We start from the raw sequence: 17,179 nt of genomic DNA, 5'->3' as shown, positions 1-17,179 counted from the left end.
GTTCGGATATGGCAGCAAATATGTGCCAAAGGGTGGACGAAGGGTGTTTTCTAACGCTGGGATACTACCGGAACACATGGGGTCACAGGTTGCTGTACATTGGCCGACTAGGATACCACAGGCTTTGTTTGGGGACCGAATTGGAATAAAGGTAGCAACTGTTCTTGTGCGATAACAATCGAGGGCGCCTCGTTGGCGTGGGTTTTCCTTGGCTGATATCTTTCGGTCACGACGGTGGTGGTGGTGGTGCGATCGGCCCACGATCTCTCTGTCCCGGCTTTTCAGCAAGATGTCATTGGGATCAACAGAAGTCTCCTTACTGACAGCGGCAAGATATAGGCACGATAGGCCTAGGGATAGATAGAACGCACGTAGGGAGCGGCGCACACAGGGCAAAAGGCGTATATTAATAGTACACCTTTTGCACGGGTGGGGGTGCGTGGGAGGGGAGGGCGAGCGCAGAGAGCGACACGAGCGCAACGGCACGCACTGGACAGGCGCACGTCGGTGCGAGAGAGGCGGTTATGTGTATAATATATATATATATATAAATGCAAGCACAGGCTAGAGAAGATCGGTGGTGCAGCGACGGTGGTGGTGTTCGCCCATGGGCCCAAGGGAAGAGAGGGTAATGGCGGAACGGAAGTTGTGTTCTCCCTCTGTGGGAGATAGGAGATTCGCTGCGGGAGCAGGCCGGCCGGCTGGTTGGCTGGAAACGCAGCTCGCTGGGGGCACTACTGACCGACTAAACGCCCTTGCTACCTACTAGTTAAACGACTTGACAACTTCGAGTGGAGGGCTGCTAGTTTTGCCTGGATTATTTATTACTGACAGCTTTGTTTCCATTCGCCCCCCCCGGTCGTGAGACTTGAGCCGCGCGGATTACACTCCCTTCTCTCGGGGAAAAAAAGAATTAAATTGCCTCAGGTATCAGTGAGCGACGGCCATTGCCTTCTTTTGCAGAGGTTAATTTGTTGCCGAACCAAAAAAAAAAGGGGGGGGTGGACTACCATTGATTGAGATTGTTTTGCCACCAATGCATCTACTTGCAAATGGCCCTATTGGACGGCGTCGGAAATCGCCAGACGAAATGATATTACTATTATAATGCCAAGAAACACTATAATAGCCATCATAAACAATCCATCCGACTCTTAGCATTAGTAATTATTATTCCGCTTCATAATTATTATTTATATCGTTTGCATCCAGCAGGCGTGCTATCTGGGAGACAAAAGGTTGTAGACGGAATTGGTTAGAAGCTATCGGCGAATGGGGCCAAAGTTGGAGCGGCCGGGAGATGTCCGGTCATACATGGAGTGATAGTAATAATATTAATAATGGCAGTAGTAATAGTACTAGTAACAGCATCTGGATGCGCTGGCTTAGCCTTGTGATTATTAATTTGTCGCCACGGCATAGCGGGCGGTTCTCGATCTCTAGGGCATGATCGCATACATGCATATGAATATACGTTGTGTATCAATTGATATCAATTGATGTACGCGAGTATAAGTGCATGTGGGAGAAATCTATGCCTTGGATATCAAATGATCAATTGGTATCAATAAGTTGTTGGGATGAAATTAAGTGACTCCTCGAAGCCCCAGTATTGACGCTAGAGCATTGCTACACAGCTACGCCAATGTCATCTGCATATGTACAGCTGGTGTGTTATTTGACCGATTGGGAATGATCTATGACATACATATATATGCATGTATACCGCAAAAAAGACAGTGCCAAAATCATGACAAATCGCCATTTTACGTCTGAGATCACCATCAAGATCATGAACTACACTATAACTTTAGCCAAGTGGGATGGCCCGATAGCCCCATCGATAAGTTGACATTATTGATCTACCTACATAATAGTGCACGGTGATTCACGTCTTCCCCAAGACTTGAGACATCCTTGGAAATGCCAAGGTAGGGAACGCTTCTAGAACGGCCTCCCACCCGGCAGTTGCATATAAGCTTGACGGGCACGGGCCTCGCCGAAAGTCAACTCTGTCTTGATTGTCCCAATTCGGACACACCGCAAGAACCTTGCTACATTGTTTTGGCCTCTAGCGAACCTAAAGTGCTGTCTAGTTTTATAGCCATGGGAGTGGGCGATTCTACATGTATGCAGGGGCATAAACTTATAAAGGTACACTATACCTATTGTGAGGTAGTTAGTTATCCAGTAGCTACATGGCTGGCTCACCGACCGACTTGAAATGCAAGTAGCTGGATCCAGCCAGGCCTAGGTTGATGTAACCGCCCATGCAGCAACAAGGCAGTCGAGCGCAGCACCCTGTGTGACTTCATTGACAGCCGACATCGGCCCAGAGAAATCTGCACCTGTATTGCACTGGCCATCAGTGTCGTTCAACGCATTGTTCCAAAGCGATTGAGCATTGGTCTCGATATAATTGACCCAATTGTCATGAGGATAGGCGAGTTGCAGCTGACGCAGGCCGCGGAAAAAGGATCCCTTAAACATGGCTCCCGTGGTGTCGCAGGGCCCATTGTGGCAATCGACGATGACTCCGTTGGCGCCGGTGAGAGTCGAGTTGATTGCGGTTGTTGCGTTGGCAATATTTCCCGCGTACTCCAGATACGTCTCGTTTCCTGTTGCTTGGTATAGCTCGACGGCAGCGCTGAGAATGACTCCTTGGTTGTACGAGTACTGAATGCCAACTGGTAAGCAAGTGCTTACGTTGACTCCATCGACCACAAGCCAGTCTTCACCGACAACTCCGATGTTGAAGAACCAGTCCCAGCCTGCCGTTGCTGCGTCAAGGTAGCCTTGTGCTTGATCGGAAGACACACGATTCGCCAGACTCGCTGCAAGGGTAATGTAAAGTTCTATTTTCAAACTTGTCAGCATGCTGTACATCGTAACCGTAAAGACCCACTAACCATTTGAAATAGATGCAATATAAGTGTCATCCTTTGACCAGTAAAGCCCGCCACATGGGGTGTTGTATCCACCAGCGATGTCGTTGTAGAGGCTAATCGCCATGTTCAGATAGTCCGGGTCCTGGGTCAAGTCATAGACAGTGAGCCAGGCATTTGCCCACCAGCCCTCGTCGTCGTAATAGCCGTCAATGAAACCACTTCCCACAGTGGCAGGGGCGTCGCTATACGTCGTCGCATAGGCACTGAAATAAGTGTTATTGTAGCTGGGGTCGAGCGAGGAGATATCTGCCAGCGACGCCATCAGGATTGCAGAGCCCCAGTAGGTGGTTCCCCAGAGTCCTGCGATGGAGGTCTGGTAGTAACGCATCATTTGGTCACTGTATCTTGTTAGAAGCAGACAATACAACAATAAAATAACGAGAAGCAACCAACCAGGTGCAAATAGAGTTAACATCGTAAGTCGTGGCATCGGCAGACACCAAGGTCGATGCTAACAGGAGCGACGAAATACTCAGAATGAGCGACATTTTTGGTGGTTGAGCCTGATCAACTTGCTGGTCTTTTTGTGCAAGTACGTAGATATCGAATTTCCAAGGGGACTAGGCAACTTTATATTGATTTTAAAATTGCATGCGTATACATCTCAAGGCACGGTTTGAGACCAATAAGATGGACCTAGATCCTAACAACCCAGTTGAGAGTGCTTTCCATTCAAGGCCGGAATGTACACACGATCCTACCATGTGGGTGTTGCACTGTTGATTAAGTCTGATCGACAAAATCTGCTACTAGGCGATTGGAGACTTTAAAATTTTGATACTTGCTCTGGGTAGAATCAACTCCAGTGGCTGCGTGCATGGCTAGTGACGGATCACAATAACGATATGCAAACCGATGGAGATCTTGTTTCTTAGAATTGGTCGATGCATAAAAGTGGATGAGAAGCTTGAATCGTCCCCATTCGTGTTGGAAATACGCGGTGCCAGCCATTGGTGGGCTGTCGGCCCCCAAGAGCACTTGGTTACATCGCCCAAGATGTCAGCTATGCATCAAGATTCAATAGTAAACCCTGAGAATACAAGGCGACCCATGGTATGTAAAGTCACCAGTGTACCTAAACAGAGGCCGTCGTAGTGAGTTGTTGGACTGGTGGTGTTGATGTGTGCTTCGTATAGACTGCTTCGCAGAGTTAATGCCATTGTACGAGGTGCAGCTGAAGAATTCGTTGCACCTTCTCATTTTTCAGGACAATAATAAAGGTCATCGAGGAACTCTGTCGCTACTGAGAACCTCACAGTGGGCATACTGGCAACTCATCCACGGCTGTTGCAGAGGCCTCATTCTATCCAGCAGTGAAGCTGTCTGTTTCCCTATGTGACCTGTATACATTGAAAATATCGAAGCAGGCAAAGGTTAACTACCATAGCCTTGTCATCAGCAGCCACTGTGAATCGTGAATAATCAGTGTTGAGTCTGATTATTAAATAATGTTGATGATGAAGAACCAGGACCCACCGTCTTTCTGACCAATAGAATCTGCATACAACATCCTAGCCCCATAGAGGACTAGCTCGTATGCATAAATGCACTAGTCCATGTGTGGCTTAGCGCGCGGCTGTCGTCAGCTGTCGGCTCCTGCTGGACGAGACGAGATCATCAGCAGCTCGCGGATAAGCTAGTTTCGATCACGAGGGGAAATGAAGCTGGTCATACCCTCCCCTCCTATATGCTTCTGACGCCCTCTACCGAGTACTCTTGTGACCTTTTACCAGCTATCTCGCCGTCTATTCTTCCCGTTACTCTTCGGTGAAGCTGCTGTGGCAACGCCGGCCGTCATGAAGTGATAAGCAGCTGGCTGCTATCAACTATAATCGACCATGATGAACTCCAATATGTTGTCGCGGATTCTCCCCTCGACCGGCTCCCCTTCGATATACGAAGCTATCAGACACGACGACGAAGCTTCCGATTCCGATGCCGAAGAACGCGCTGCTATGGCTCTTGATGAAGAGAACCTCCACGATTCTCTCCACGATTATAACCCGGACGATGTTGCCGACAGTCAGGTTACAACACAAAGCACTGCTTTCTTGGGACAAAGACGTCCAAACAAGTCACGCTTAGGATGGACGGGGCCGGGGGCGGGCCCATCGCGGCCACGTTGGATGCAGGCTTCGCGACGAATTGGAGTCGATGAGGGAGACGATGACGTTCCTGCCTCTCTGCTAATAGAAGGGCAAGACTTGGAGGATATGCCCAACCCTCCTGCACCTCCCCACCAGATTGACGATGAGCGCGATTCTTTCCCTGGCGACGGCCCATCATCTGGCATCTCGCCGAATCGCTGGGAAGCAAGACGGGACAATAATTCCTTCTTACCACCGCCTATTATTTCGGGAGCACGACGCCTAGGTGGGATCTCGGGCATGGTATCTGCAAGCTCGAAGGATAAAGCCATGTGGAGGTGGGCAAATGTTGAAAATTTGGACAATTTTCTTAAAGAGGTGTACATCTACTACCTTGGAAACGGCATCAGTTCTATCCTACTAAGCCGAGCACTCAATTTACTGTATGTCTTTCTTCAATATCTAGTTCCTTGAGCTGTCGAAGAATGTGCTGACTGAACCTAGGACTCTCGCATTCGTGGTCGGCTTCACAACTTTCTTGTCAAGTTGCGTGAACTATAGCAACGTCCGAAATAGCAAAGCTTTGGATGAGATCTTGGTGCCGAAATGCATGACCAAGATTTCCGCATCAACAACGCTGTTTCTATGGCTTTTTACCTTTTTCTGGATCGGCAAGCTCATTGAATTTATTTTAGACGTTCGGAGGCTACGGCACATGCATGATTTTTACCTTTATTTGCTAAAAATTTCCGATCCAGAGATACAGACAATATCGTGGCAAGAAGTCGTTAGTCGATTAATGGCTTTGAGAGACTCCAACCCATCCACGGCCGCGGGCATTTCTGCCCGACATCGCAAATTCATGGGTAGTCAGTCTAAGCAACGCATGGATGCACATGATATCGCCAATCGACTTATGCGAAAAGAGAATTATTTAATAGCTCTATTCAACAAAGAAGTTCTGGATCTCACTCTGCCTGTCCCATTCCTGCGGAATCGGCAGCTTTTTTCCCGCACTCTTGAATGGAATCTGAATATGTGCATTATGGACTATGTTTTCAATGAGCAGGGCCAGGTACGACCGCTCTTCCTCAGAGACACACACCGAAGGGCTCTGAGCGAAGGCTTGCGAAGGCGGTTTATATTCGCCGGCATTATGAATGTTTTGGTCGCTCCCTTCATCGTCATCTACTCCATGATGCATTATTTTTTCAGATATTTCAACGAATATCAAAAAAACCCCTCACAGATCGGATCGCGACAGTATACACCCCTTGCCGAGTGGAAATTTCGTGAATTTAACGAATTGTGGCATCTTTTTCAGCGCCGAATCAACATGTCTTATCCTTTCGCGAGCCGATACCTTGACCAGTTCCCGAAAGATAAAACCGTGCAAGTGTCACGTTTCGTGGCATTCATTACCGGAGCGCTTGCATCGGTTCTGGCATTGGCATCTCTCTTGGACCCAGAACTCTTCTTAGGATTTGAGATTACCCCAGATCGAACTGTTCTCTTCTATCTTGGGATATTCGGTAGCGTTTGGGCAGTTGCCCGCGGATTGGTGCCAGAGGAAACAGATGTTTTCGACCCCGAGTTCGCCCTCGTCGAGGTGACAGACTTTATCCACTACCGGCCTGGACACTGGACAGGGCGACTGCATAGTGACGAAGTGAGACAAGAATTCGCTATGTTGTACCAGATGAAAATCGTCATATTCCTCGAGGAAATTCTTAGCATACTTTTCACTCCATTTGTCCTCTGGTTTAGTCTCCCAAAGTGCAGTGATCGCTTGATTGATTTCTTCCGTGAGTTTACCGTTCACGTGGACGGACTAGGCTACGTATGCTCGTTTGCTGTCTTTGATTTCAAAAAAGGAACCAACGCGGGCCCTGGCAATGGCACCGCCCGGCAAAACCGTCCAGCAAAAGACCTACGAGACGACTACTTTTCAACCAAAGACGGGAAAATGCTGGCTTCCTACTATGGGTTCTTGGACAGCTACGGAGCAAATCCTCGTGCTGGTGGTGGCCCCGGAGCGCGGCGACGATTCCACCCACCTCCATCTTTCCCTGCACTGGGTTCGACACCCGAAGTTGATGCGACTCCTCGCGTAGATCGTACTGAGTTGACACCGCATGTCCGACAAGCGCCGATGATGGGAGCTCATTCTACGATGCGGGCGTCACGATTTGGAGGTCCTCCAGCACCTGGCTCACCTCTCCACTCGATGCTTCTTGACCCTCATCACCAGCCATCTGCATCCGGGATCCGTGCTACGAACCGAAATGGACCTCAGGGCCGTTTCCATAAACCTCTTCCAGCTCCTACTGGAACTGATGCAATGGAAGGAGTCAAAGAGTCGTTCACCGCCCAAAGCCCTCAAAAGGATCTTATAGGCCAGTCTGGTCGAGCAGGCGACGATTCCACCGGGGCTGTTGCGACGAGTGACAACAACCTGGAGGGATCCTGGCGCATAAATCTCGCGGGCGAGGCGGATGACAGTGACAGTGTAGAGGAAGGCGAGGAAGTGGAGGCGGTAGTCAAGGGGCCTGGTGGCGTTCTTGGCCTGATCCAGCAGTTCCAGAAGGCCAACAATGAAGGCAGAGGAGGCGGGGCCGCGGTTGGCATCTAAATGGGCTGGTTATCATACCAGACGCTTCTGATACCACTATATTATTATCTGTGTGAGCATATTTTGTTAGCAGCAATAGAACAATTTCCAGTGTGTCATGGAGAAAGGACCCCGAAAAGAAGAAAGAGCAAAAATAGGAAAAAACCCAGGTAACATAGGGACTTTTGAGGCGCTTGCGGCTTATCCTAGAGCCGGCTTAGGGCTAGCTAGCTCGGGCGGCCATGTAACAGTCTCGTACGGAAAAGATAAGGTTGTGTCATGTGGTCCGGATGGGTCTATAATGCCGGTGGGTTATTGGCTGCGGGGGATGCGGGGAAGCCCCAATCGGGACTAGCCGCTCGCAGCTCCGGACAGTGCCGACATCACTTACTACTACATAGTGCGTAGTACTAGTTAGTATTATAGACGCAAATAAAATAGTAGACCAAAATACACATAGCACACTCGTGCCAGCATGCAACAGGCTTAACTCATACCCGCCTACAGGAGCTGCCATTGGCTGCGTTGGGTCATTTGTTCTGTGCTGCCGGTTTTGTGGGACTGTGCCTGTTCATTGGCCGGTCGCGCCAGCCGCATCCACTAGTGACTATGGCTCGGCGGGCCGTCCTTGGCTGTCTCCTCCTGTGTTGGCCAAGAAAGCAGTGCTCGACTGGCTGCTGTCCTGCGCTCCCCTTTGTGTGTTTCGTGTCATCAATGCCGTCGTCGAGACTATCTCAAGACGACAACAACTGCGTGGAAATATCGGTGGCTGTTGGTCTCGCGGCTGTCGTCCAGGCGAAACCCCCATGTTGATGCACTACTGATCGAGGCGCGCAACCACCTTTATTTAGCTCACCAACACGCCCTTTATCCCTTTCCTCCGTCCTCGCGCGACGGGCCGATTGCCGATCATGCTTCGAACTCGCAGATATCGGGTCTTCCTCATATTCAGCGTCATCCTTGGCCTGGCATTTTTGCAGTTTGTACGGTCCCGCGAATGGTCGAGCACCGAAACCGCCTCGAATTCAATACCCGCGCTAAAAATCCCGCCGCCGAGCCAGAACGGCGATTCTTCTTCCTCTCATGGGTTCTCCCCCTCAAACAACAACTACAACAATCCTGGCAACGACAGAATAAATGATCGAATTCATGCCGAGAAGCCCGTTGATTCGCCGCCGAAGCCCCCGGTCAACAAGCAACAGCCGACTAACGTCGAGACCGACTCGATCGAGGCCGAGATAAAGCCATATAAAGCCCCGGAAAAGCCATCTCTCGGACTGGGGGCCGCCGACAGACTGGATACTGGGATACCAAAGAAACAGGTCTCGATTATCGAAGAGGACGAGAGATTTGGTGCCAGTGGGCAGAGCCGGCTTGAAGTCAATCTTCCTTCGAACGACTTATCTAAGCCGCATTGGAAAAGGCTCCCCGAACACTTTCCCGTCGCTGCTGCAGACCTCATCAGGCTCCCATCTGGCTCTTCAAAGACGCTACCCAAACTCCAGGCCGCAGTCAAGGACGAATCTTCAGCCGAATCTCTTAAACGTACTCAAAGACTCTCAGCCATCAAAGCCGAGTTTGTGCATGCATGGAAAGGTTACACAAAGGAGGCTCTTGGTCATGACGAGGTCAGACCTGTCAGCGGTGGTTTTCGAGACCCATTCGCCGGTTGGGGTGCAACTCTTGTTGATACTTTGGACACGCTTTGGATTATGGAATTAGAAGAAGAGTTCGCTGCTGCTGTGGAGGAGGTCAAGAAGATCGATTTCACAACCAGTTTCAGAAAAGACATTCCACTTTTTGAGACTGTAATTCGGTATCTGGGCGGTCTCCTCGGCGCATACGATATTTCCGGCGGTAAATACAAGGTTCTCTTGGATAAGGCGGTTGAATTGGCCGAGATTCTGATCGGTTCCTTTGATACGCCGAACCGAATGCCAGTCACTTACTACCACTGGGCACCGTAAGCTGCATTTATATACTTTGAAACTGAGATATGCTAACACATTCTTTCTCTGCAGGGACTATGTATCTCAGCCTCACCGCGCAGATACCCGTGTCGTAATGGCAGAACTCGGCTCCCTCTCGGTAGAATTCACGCGCCTTGCTCAACTGACCAAAGAAGACAAGTACTATGACGCGATAGCGCGTGTTACTAACGCTCTGGAGGCTGCACAAGATGATACAAGGATTCCTGGCCTATGGCCACTGTTACTAGACGCTTCTGGTTGCAAGAAAGCCAGCAATGTTGTTAGCAGACCCTCTTTCCCGAATTTGGCCAAAAAGGAAGCTCCAAATCTGCCAAAACCTACGCCCGGCGTTGTGGGCACAATCAAAAACATGAACAAACGCAGTTTGGGACTCGCAGCTAATGCTGAACCTGCAAACTATGACACAGAAACTGGCCAAGCCACGACCTCAAACCCGTTTCCCAAAAAGGAATGTGTGCAACAAGGTCTAGCCTCTCCTCCTGGCGCGACAGCTGATGAGTTCGGTCTTGGCGGCCAAGCAGACTCGACCTATGAGTACTTGCCCAAGGAATACATGCTCCTTGGAGGGCTCAACGACCAATACCGGACCCTCTACGAGTCTTCTATGCAGGCCGTACGTGAAACGCTTCTATTCCGGCCTATGATCGAAGAACCTAGAGACATTCGCTTTCTGGCGAAAGTAACGGTTTCCGACGACGCTTCCAATCCACAAAAGCAATCTCTTAATTACAAATACGAAGGAACTCATCTTACCTGCTTCGCCGGTGGTATGTTTGCTGTCGGAGCAAAGCTATTTGGGCTAAAGGGCGACATGGACATTGCAGCCAAACTGACCGACGGTTGTGTATGGGCTTACGAATCCACAACCACAGGCATCATGCCTGAAGGCTTCGAAATATTGTCCTGTGACGATCCTCTTTCTTGCCCGTGGAATGAGACCAAATATTTGGATATAATGGACCCGAACGAAAAAGACCGAATTAACAAAGCCGAAAATTGGTACCAGCTACAACTGAAAGACGCGAAAGAGGCATTTGAGAAATCTCGGCAGGATAAACTCAGCGTTGCTAACTCGGTTGCGACGCAGGATACCAACACACCAGAGGTTTATCCATCTAAGAACGTTAATAAGAACGTTAAGCGCGCTGGCCTCACTGATACCAGTACGGGTGATGATGAACACGCATATGTTACGGCGACTGAAGCTATTACGGATAGGACAGAGCTTGGCAAACCAGCGTCAAATGTGGAGGACTCGGGCTTTCAAGCTCCTCCCAAACCCACGGTCATCTCACATAAAGACTATGTAGACCGCCGGGTCAAGGAAGAGCGAATCCCGAAGGGTCTTACCAAAATTCCATCACGAAAATACATACTACGTCCCGAGGCCATCGAGTCCGTCTTTATCATGTTCCGACTTACGGGAGATGACTACTGGAGAGAGAAAGGCTGGAAGATGTTTGAAGCAATTGTTCAACACTGCCGGACTGATATTGCCGCCTCTGCGATCACCGACGTTACAAGCTCAGCACCTGTTTTCAGCAACGAGATGGAGTCCTTTTGGCTAGCAGAGACTCTAAAGTACTTTTACCTGCTATTCAGCGACCCAAGCGTTGTCAGTTTGGATGACTATGTTCTGTAGGTTCTACTAGAAACCCCCTACGCTTGATGGTCAGAATGCTAATAAACATCAAACAGAAACACTGAGGCCCACCCGTTGAAGAGACCAATCTCTTAAGAGACTGATGTATTTTAGCAATGCCTTGAGTCGTTGTTGTTTACCCAGCCTTTTTGGATATACAAATTACGATCTGATCTTTTGCGTTGGCCTTGTTTTTGGCTTCATTTGGACATTATAAGGACTGTTTGGTTGTATTGTAAATATTTCGAAATACGAAAGATTGTAATTGAATTATTTTCATATTAATTATTCAAATAAGGTATATAGTACTACCTACAGGTAAACAAACAAGATCGGCAAGGCGTCGGCATCATCCGATCTGATAAGGCGCGGGCGGTGAGACAGCCTCGACAACGTCACTGCCGCGCCCCTCGTTCCCTGGAGATACGCCCATAACCACCAGGAAATGAAACGAATGCGCTCTTGAATTGGGGAAGCGCCTTGATCAGGAGGTCATGGATCTGGAAGAAGTCTCAGACAGCGTGGAAAATGAACAGCAATTCTGGGATGGTGGGTACCTTTTTTTTCTCCCTTGGGCTTTTGTCTCTTTTACTGCCCGCACCTGAATTCGTTTTTGTTGATCTGGCTGGTTGCTTACTTTTATTTATTTATGTGTTACTAGAGTTGGATATTATAGTATCCAGATCATGCGACTCACACGCTCTTATCGACAATGCTCTGCGAGACTATCTTGGCCTCGGCTCCAAGTTCAAAAGTACGACACCTGTCCGATTTGCTGCTCTGTCCAGAAACCGTACAATCCCATTAATTTCATGGCTAAACTTTGGAATTTAACAGATGAATTTCTCAATAACGAATACGATATCTCTCGCTGTTCATACAAGCTCTTTTCGTCGAGTCTCTTCGCCGAGCACACGGACTATATTCGACGGCAGATAATATACAGTTTACTACAAGTACGTTCATGGCTGAAAGTTAAAGATGCGAATCTGGATCGAGTTGAATTGTCATTTGGCTGATGGGATCTTATCGGTTTATACAAATCAGGAGGATGATTCGGATACCTTGCATTTCATGGCAGCGTTTCTGCTTTTTGACGGACGACATAGCGATACCACTTTCCAGCTTATGAATGAGGAGGGCTGTTTTTCAAGGTTACTAGAGCTTGTGCGGTCTCAGAGCCCGGACATTGATGATGGAGCTGGTCTTCATCGTCTCTTGATGGACCTGCTCTACGAGATGTCTAGGATCCAGAGGGTGAAGATAGAGGACCTGGGTAAGCCCTTTGAGATCGTTGTGCTTGGAAAAAATGGTTGGCTGAACAATTATGATAGTGCTCGTGGAAGATGAGTTCGTAAAGTACCTCTTCGAGATCATCGAGGGACTATCTAACGACGCCAATGACCCATACCACTATCATGTAATTCGAGTTTTGGTGAGTCCCAGAACATACAATAGACGAGTCTTATGCTAATAAGCGTGCAGCTGGTTTTAAATGAACAATTTATGGTTTCAGCACATGACCCTGTCTCAGGGGCATCTTCCAGCCCACCGACGAATAAAGTGATCAAAGTTCTCGCCATGCATGGATATTTTTACAAAACTTTCGGCGAGAATATCATTTTACTACTCAATCGAGAAGGCAGGGAACGCTTCTATGCGTGATTTCAAATAGCAAGCTGACTTTTTTTCTTAACAGGCGAGACTTCCTTGCAACTTCTTACCTTGAAGCTTCTCTATCTCATTTTCACAACCCCATCCACTTATGAATACTTCTACACAAATGATCTACGAGTGCTCGTTGATATCCTCATCCGAAATCTGCTAGATCTCCCCGAGGATTCCGTGGCTTTGCGACACACATACTTGCGTGTTTTCTATCCTCTACTTGCCCATACTCAGCTTCAACACCCTCCGCACTATAAGAAAGACGAAATTAGGCGAACGCTCGGTCTCCTGGTTCACAGCCAGTTTGATGGCGAGGAAGATGATTATGAGAGAATATTACACTTCGCCGAGGCTGATGAAACCACCAAAAGGCTTGTCGCCCGGTGTAGCCAAGTCGAGTGGCTACGGGACCCGAAACCAGTGTCTACTTCTGAAACACTTCCAGCAGAAGAAGAAGAAGGTGCGTCAGATGGCACGGGAATTTCTATAGTCGGAATCAAGGAATCCGACGAGGATAACACCGTCCTCGCTGCATCTCCGGACTCTGCTACTCTCTCGCCCACGTTGATGAATTCAAGGTCACCGACCACTCCATCTAGTTTTAGTCGTCACCAAGCAGAAAGACTTGGAATGCATTTGGAACCAGCCAGCGCGTCCACCTTGAGCGTTATGGAAGTAGCCGCTCAGAATGAGAAACCTGGAGTAATGACTCCAAGCCGTAAGGATACTAGGTCATCAGACCAGTCGTTTGAAGCCATTTTATCCGTTCGAACGAAGCAAAAACCAGAGCCTCCCAGAGCAAGGCGTACGAGAGGCCAGCAGGCACGAGAAGAAGATGAAGGTGGAGGTGAGAAACTTGCTGTTGAATCGGAGCAGAAACCTGCAACGTCTATAGACAGGCAAAACTCCGGTGAGAATTCTTTGGCATCATCAGTATCGACTATGGCGAGGTCGACATCCCGGCCTGCGCCAGCACTACCTCCCCCGAGACGATCAGCACATCCTATGCCAGCTGCAGCCACAGTCGATGGCTCTTCTGTGAAACCGGGTGTCAAACCAGAGCCGCCAAAGACGCGGCGATGGCGGCATGGTCAAAAACCATCTACCGAGCAATCCATGGGCGAAGAAGTAGAGAATGCTTAGCCTTTTGCGCCTTGACTAGAATATACGCTGTCAGGCTTTTGCGTGTGAACTATGCTAAGAAGTGGAAATACCCGTCGTTTCAAGTGTATGGATGTTCTTGCACTGCTTCGCCACGATATTCCCCTGGCCCCATTATAATCTTCGACAACTGGATGCAAATCATGGCATTGTGCGCCATAAATCAAGGCAATACATACATACAAATCAAATCCAAAAAACAATTGACTCTTTAAAATTTTGTTATCTATCTGAAATTAATCGTGTCTCCCAACTCGGTAATTCCCCAAAACTTCTCCGTATTAAACGTGCCGGCATCATCAGATTTCCACTTATCGTCAAACGCGCTGAATAAAATCAGGCCACCGTCTGGGAAACTCTTCTGCAGACTGCGCAACGCAGCCTCTTGATTCGGTCGAGACGGTATGGCATTACCATTCGGCGTGCCTGCATACGGCCATCCTGACTCAGTGATGATGACCTTCTTCCCTCCAGCAGCCTCTGACACTTGGCGTGCTTGATCATGCACATACGAACCCGCATTCTCGGGTGTTTGCGTCGAATCGAAAAACGCATGGCAGTTGGCTGCGCAGTAATCCGACGCTTCGCACAACTCCGGGTGCTCGATGATTTGATTGAACGTGTCCACCGTGACAACAGGACCCTGATATCCAGCCTGTCGAAGCTTGTTGCGCGCAGCATTGACAGAACCGGCCACCTCCGCCGCCGAATTCTGTGCTCGATTGACGAGCTCATTGCCGACCGATATGGTGTGGAAGAGAGACCAGTCTCCGTCTGCGACATCGATGATTTCTTGCAAGTCTTGGTCGAGATTTGCGATATTGAAGACCCCTGCAAACACTTTCATGTTGTTTTCCCGTGCAGCTTTAGTGACAGTGCGTGCTTGGTTGCAGTCGACTCCGTAGATTCGAAGCAGAGAGTATTGCCGGAGAGATTTGATGTCGTGGTCGACTTCTTTTTGTCCTTTACATCCGCCCCCCGCGTTGTATGGGGAGTAGGAGATGCCGTACTTGTTTCGCTGCACATTTTTGCCGTGTGAAGGGAAAAGGATGTCGAACGAGTTCGTGTCACTGCTATCGTTGATATTGTTTACATCATCATCATCATCTATGCCATTTATTCCATGCGTATCAATCGGTGGCGTGAAACCCGGCACAGGCAAGTTTTGTTGCTGCTCAGGGCCGGGGGATATTACTTCTGCAGTGGGTGTCGGCAAAGTAGTGCCGCTTTGAACAATGACTCTGGCTTGGGGCGGTGATGGTGATGCATTTTGAGAGTTCTACTTTTCCTTCAAGTTAGATTCGGATTTCAGGAGAGAGTGTGAAAACTGACAACGGAGGTCACGGGTGGTCTGGCCGACTGCGTCTCGATGCTCAAGGTTCGCCCCGATTGATTGATATGCACGATGACTGTGTTTGTTATCTTCTCCTTTGGACAAGATACGGTCTCCGACGCGCGCTGGGAAAGGTGATTTGCATTATCTATTCAGGTGAGAGACTCTTGGTTAACCTCACTCAAACTCAAATGGTTGAAAGAGACGTACAGTGCACATGTCCGTGAACAGAATGAAGCAGGGCTATGACTCCGAGTCCCAAGCCACTGTACTTCATTTCGAGCAATTTGAGACTCTTGTGAGTCGGAAACCGTTTTTAAACTCGGATTACTCAAAAGACAAAAGATAGAAATTTTTACTCCTACCGTTACCAGCAGATCTCACCATCGAAAAAGGGAATCTAAAGCCACTTGGAGTACTACTACGTACTTATTATTTTTTGTCTCATTTAAATGCGGAAAGGGATAAACAATGTTTGAAAAATATTTCCTAATTCGGAAGAACGGCCCAAGCGTGTGGCGCATTCAATCGCTTTTCCCTATGTCGTTTTGTTTGCCAATCTTATTTAGATGTCTCACTTCCCCCTTCATCAATCATGCCTGGTTTAGACATCGAGTCTTGGTAAATGACAAGAGAAAGCGAGAAAAAATGCAAGGATGTTGACCGGGCTACAGCTTGCCCAATTGGGAAATACCTCGGTTATGGAGAATGATGCTTTGGAATGTGGCACTTTTGGACAATATTACTAGTTATGTACCTGTAGTCTACTACATTAGATTTTTGCATTATAAAAAGTACCGGTAATATAATTTTCCGAGGTTCTAGATTTCCTTCCTAAATTACCACCTACCCCAAATCTTCTTTGTTTCATGGCACCTATGGAATTTTGGTATACTTCTCGAAATGTTACTCTACCATACAGGTTACATTGCGATACATCATTTATGGCCTATTTGGCATCTTGTCTAGTATATCCTAGCCATTGATCAGAGAATATGGAAAGCGTGATGATCTTGAGGCTAACGTCCCAGTTGGCACCGCCTCTTCGAACTGCGACACCTATACCATATAGCCTCAGCCTCAATCTGGTTTGGAAATACTGGGAGTCGGCGCTTCTGGTAAAGCCTACGAAGTTGATAGCCAGGTAGTCCTCAAAACTTGTCGGGTATTCAAACAACCTTGCAGCGGTGCCTCTGACAGCGACGGATGGCACTACGCCTCAGACACCCTGTTTCACTTCAACGTGTTGCAGGATGAACGAACTGTTCTACGACTGTTTGAACAACGGGGAGAGCAGCGGCGAGATCGCGTAGCCGGGGAAGAAGCAGAAATCCTGCCTCTAAGAGTTGTGTGTAATTCGGAAAATGTAGTTACCAACCGCTTGACGGATTTCATCAAGAGTAGAGGTGAGCTCCTCCGCTACGGTAGTGTCGGAATAACTCGGCCAAATAGTAGTTCTAATCTGGTCCTCCTTGTTAAGACATACATGTAGCCAGGGCTTGAATGCGTGATGACGTAGCAACAGCCCTAAATATGCGATCAAAAATAGTAAAGTGTGGCATTTCATGTACCGTCACTAGGATTAAAACTATCTATTCTAATAATATACGCGAGAAAAGATGAACTAGGTCGTATCCTCCGACGCCCAGCCCCTCGGACAGGTTAAACAAAATTGACCGATGGCTAGCAGTGCCGCGAGGTTGATCATGTACAAAGACAACAAGTCATCTAGCAAAAG

The 17,179-nt window shown here is 48.4% G+C and overlaps 5 protein-coding genes across 5 annotated transcripts; 3 read left to right on the top strand and 2 right to left on the bottom strand.

Annotated features, from left to right (window-relative positions):
- Nucleotides 1-2,250: 2,250 nt before the first annotated feature.
- On the bottom strand, nt 2,251-3,436 carry TRUGW13939_10743 (uncharacterized protein; the record flags this gene model as incomplete). Its single annotated transcript, XM_035493853.1, has 3 exons — nt 2,251-2,855; nt 2,910-3,286; nt 3,342-3,436. The coding sequence occupies 3 exons, from the start codon at nt 3,434-3,436 to the stop codon at nt 2,251-2,253; spliced, it is 1,077 nt and encodes a 358-aa protein (XP_035349746.1).
- Nucleotides 3,437-4,786: 1,350 nt separating this feature from the next.
- On the top strand, nt 4,787-7,667 carry TRUGW13939_10742 (uncharacterized protein; the record flags this gene model as incomplete). Its single annotated transcript, XM_035493852.1, has 2 exons — nt 4,787-5,478; nt 5,540-7,667. The coding sequence occupies 2 exons, from the start codon at nt 4,787-4,789 to the stop codon at nt 7,665-7,667; spliced, it is 2,820 nt and encodes a 939-aa protein (XP_035349745.1).
- Nucleotides 7,668-8,557: 890 nt separating this feature from the next.
- On the top strand, nt 8,558-11,375 carry TRUGW13939_10741 (uncharacterized protein; the record flags this gene model as incomplete). Its single annotated transcript, XM_035493851.1, has 3 exons — nt 8,558-9,609; nt 9,668-11,275; nt 11,336-11,375. 3 exons carry the CDS (start codon nt 8,558-8,560, stop codon nt 11,373-11,375), a joined length of 2,700 nt encoding a protein of 899 aa, XP_035349744.1.
- An 885-nt stretch (nt 11,376-12,260) lies between these two features.
- TRUGW13939_10740 (uncharacterized protein) lies at nt 12,261-14,090 on the top strand (the record flags this gene model as incomplete). The annotated part of the gene is made up of 5 exons (XM_035493850.1): nt 12,261-12,555; nt 12,614-12,714; nt 12,765-12,851; nt 12,922-12,940; nt 12,979-14,090. The coding sequence occupies 5 exons, from the start codon at nt 12,261-12,263 to the stop codon at nt 14,088-14,090; spliced, it is 1,614 nt and encodes a 537-aa protein (XP_035349743.1).
- A 244-nt stretch (nt 14,091-14,334) lies between these two features.
- Nucleotides 14,335-15,718, bottom strand: TRUGW13939_10739 (uncharacterized protein; the record flags this gene model as incomplete). Its single annotated transcript, XM_035493849.1, has 3 exons — nt 14,335-15,387; nt 15,441-15,589; nt 15,652-15,718. The coding sequence occupies 3 exons, from the start codon at nt 15,716-15,718 to the stop codon at nt 14,335-14,337; spliced, it is 1,269 nt and encodes a 422-aa protein (XP_035349742.1).
- Nucleotides 15,719-17,179: the final 1,461 nt, after the last annotated feature.

This window comes from Talaromyces rugulosus, chromosome VI (genome assembly GCF_013368755.1).
Source record: "Talaromyces rugulosus chromosome VI, complete sequence".
Classification (NCBI taxonomy): domain Eukaryota; kingdom Fungi; phylum Ascomycota; class Eurotiomycetes; order Eurotiales; family Trichocomaceae; genus Talaromyces; species Talaromyces rugulosus.
This window is presented reverse-complemented; position numbering and strand designations above follow the sequence as displayed.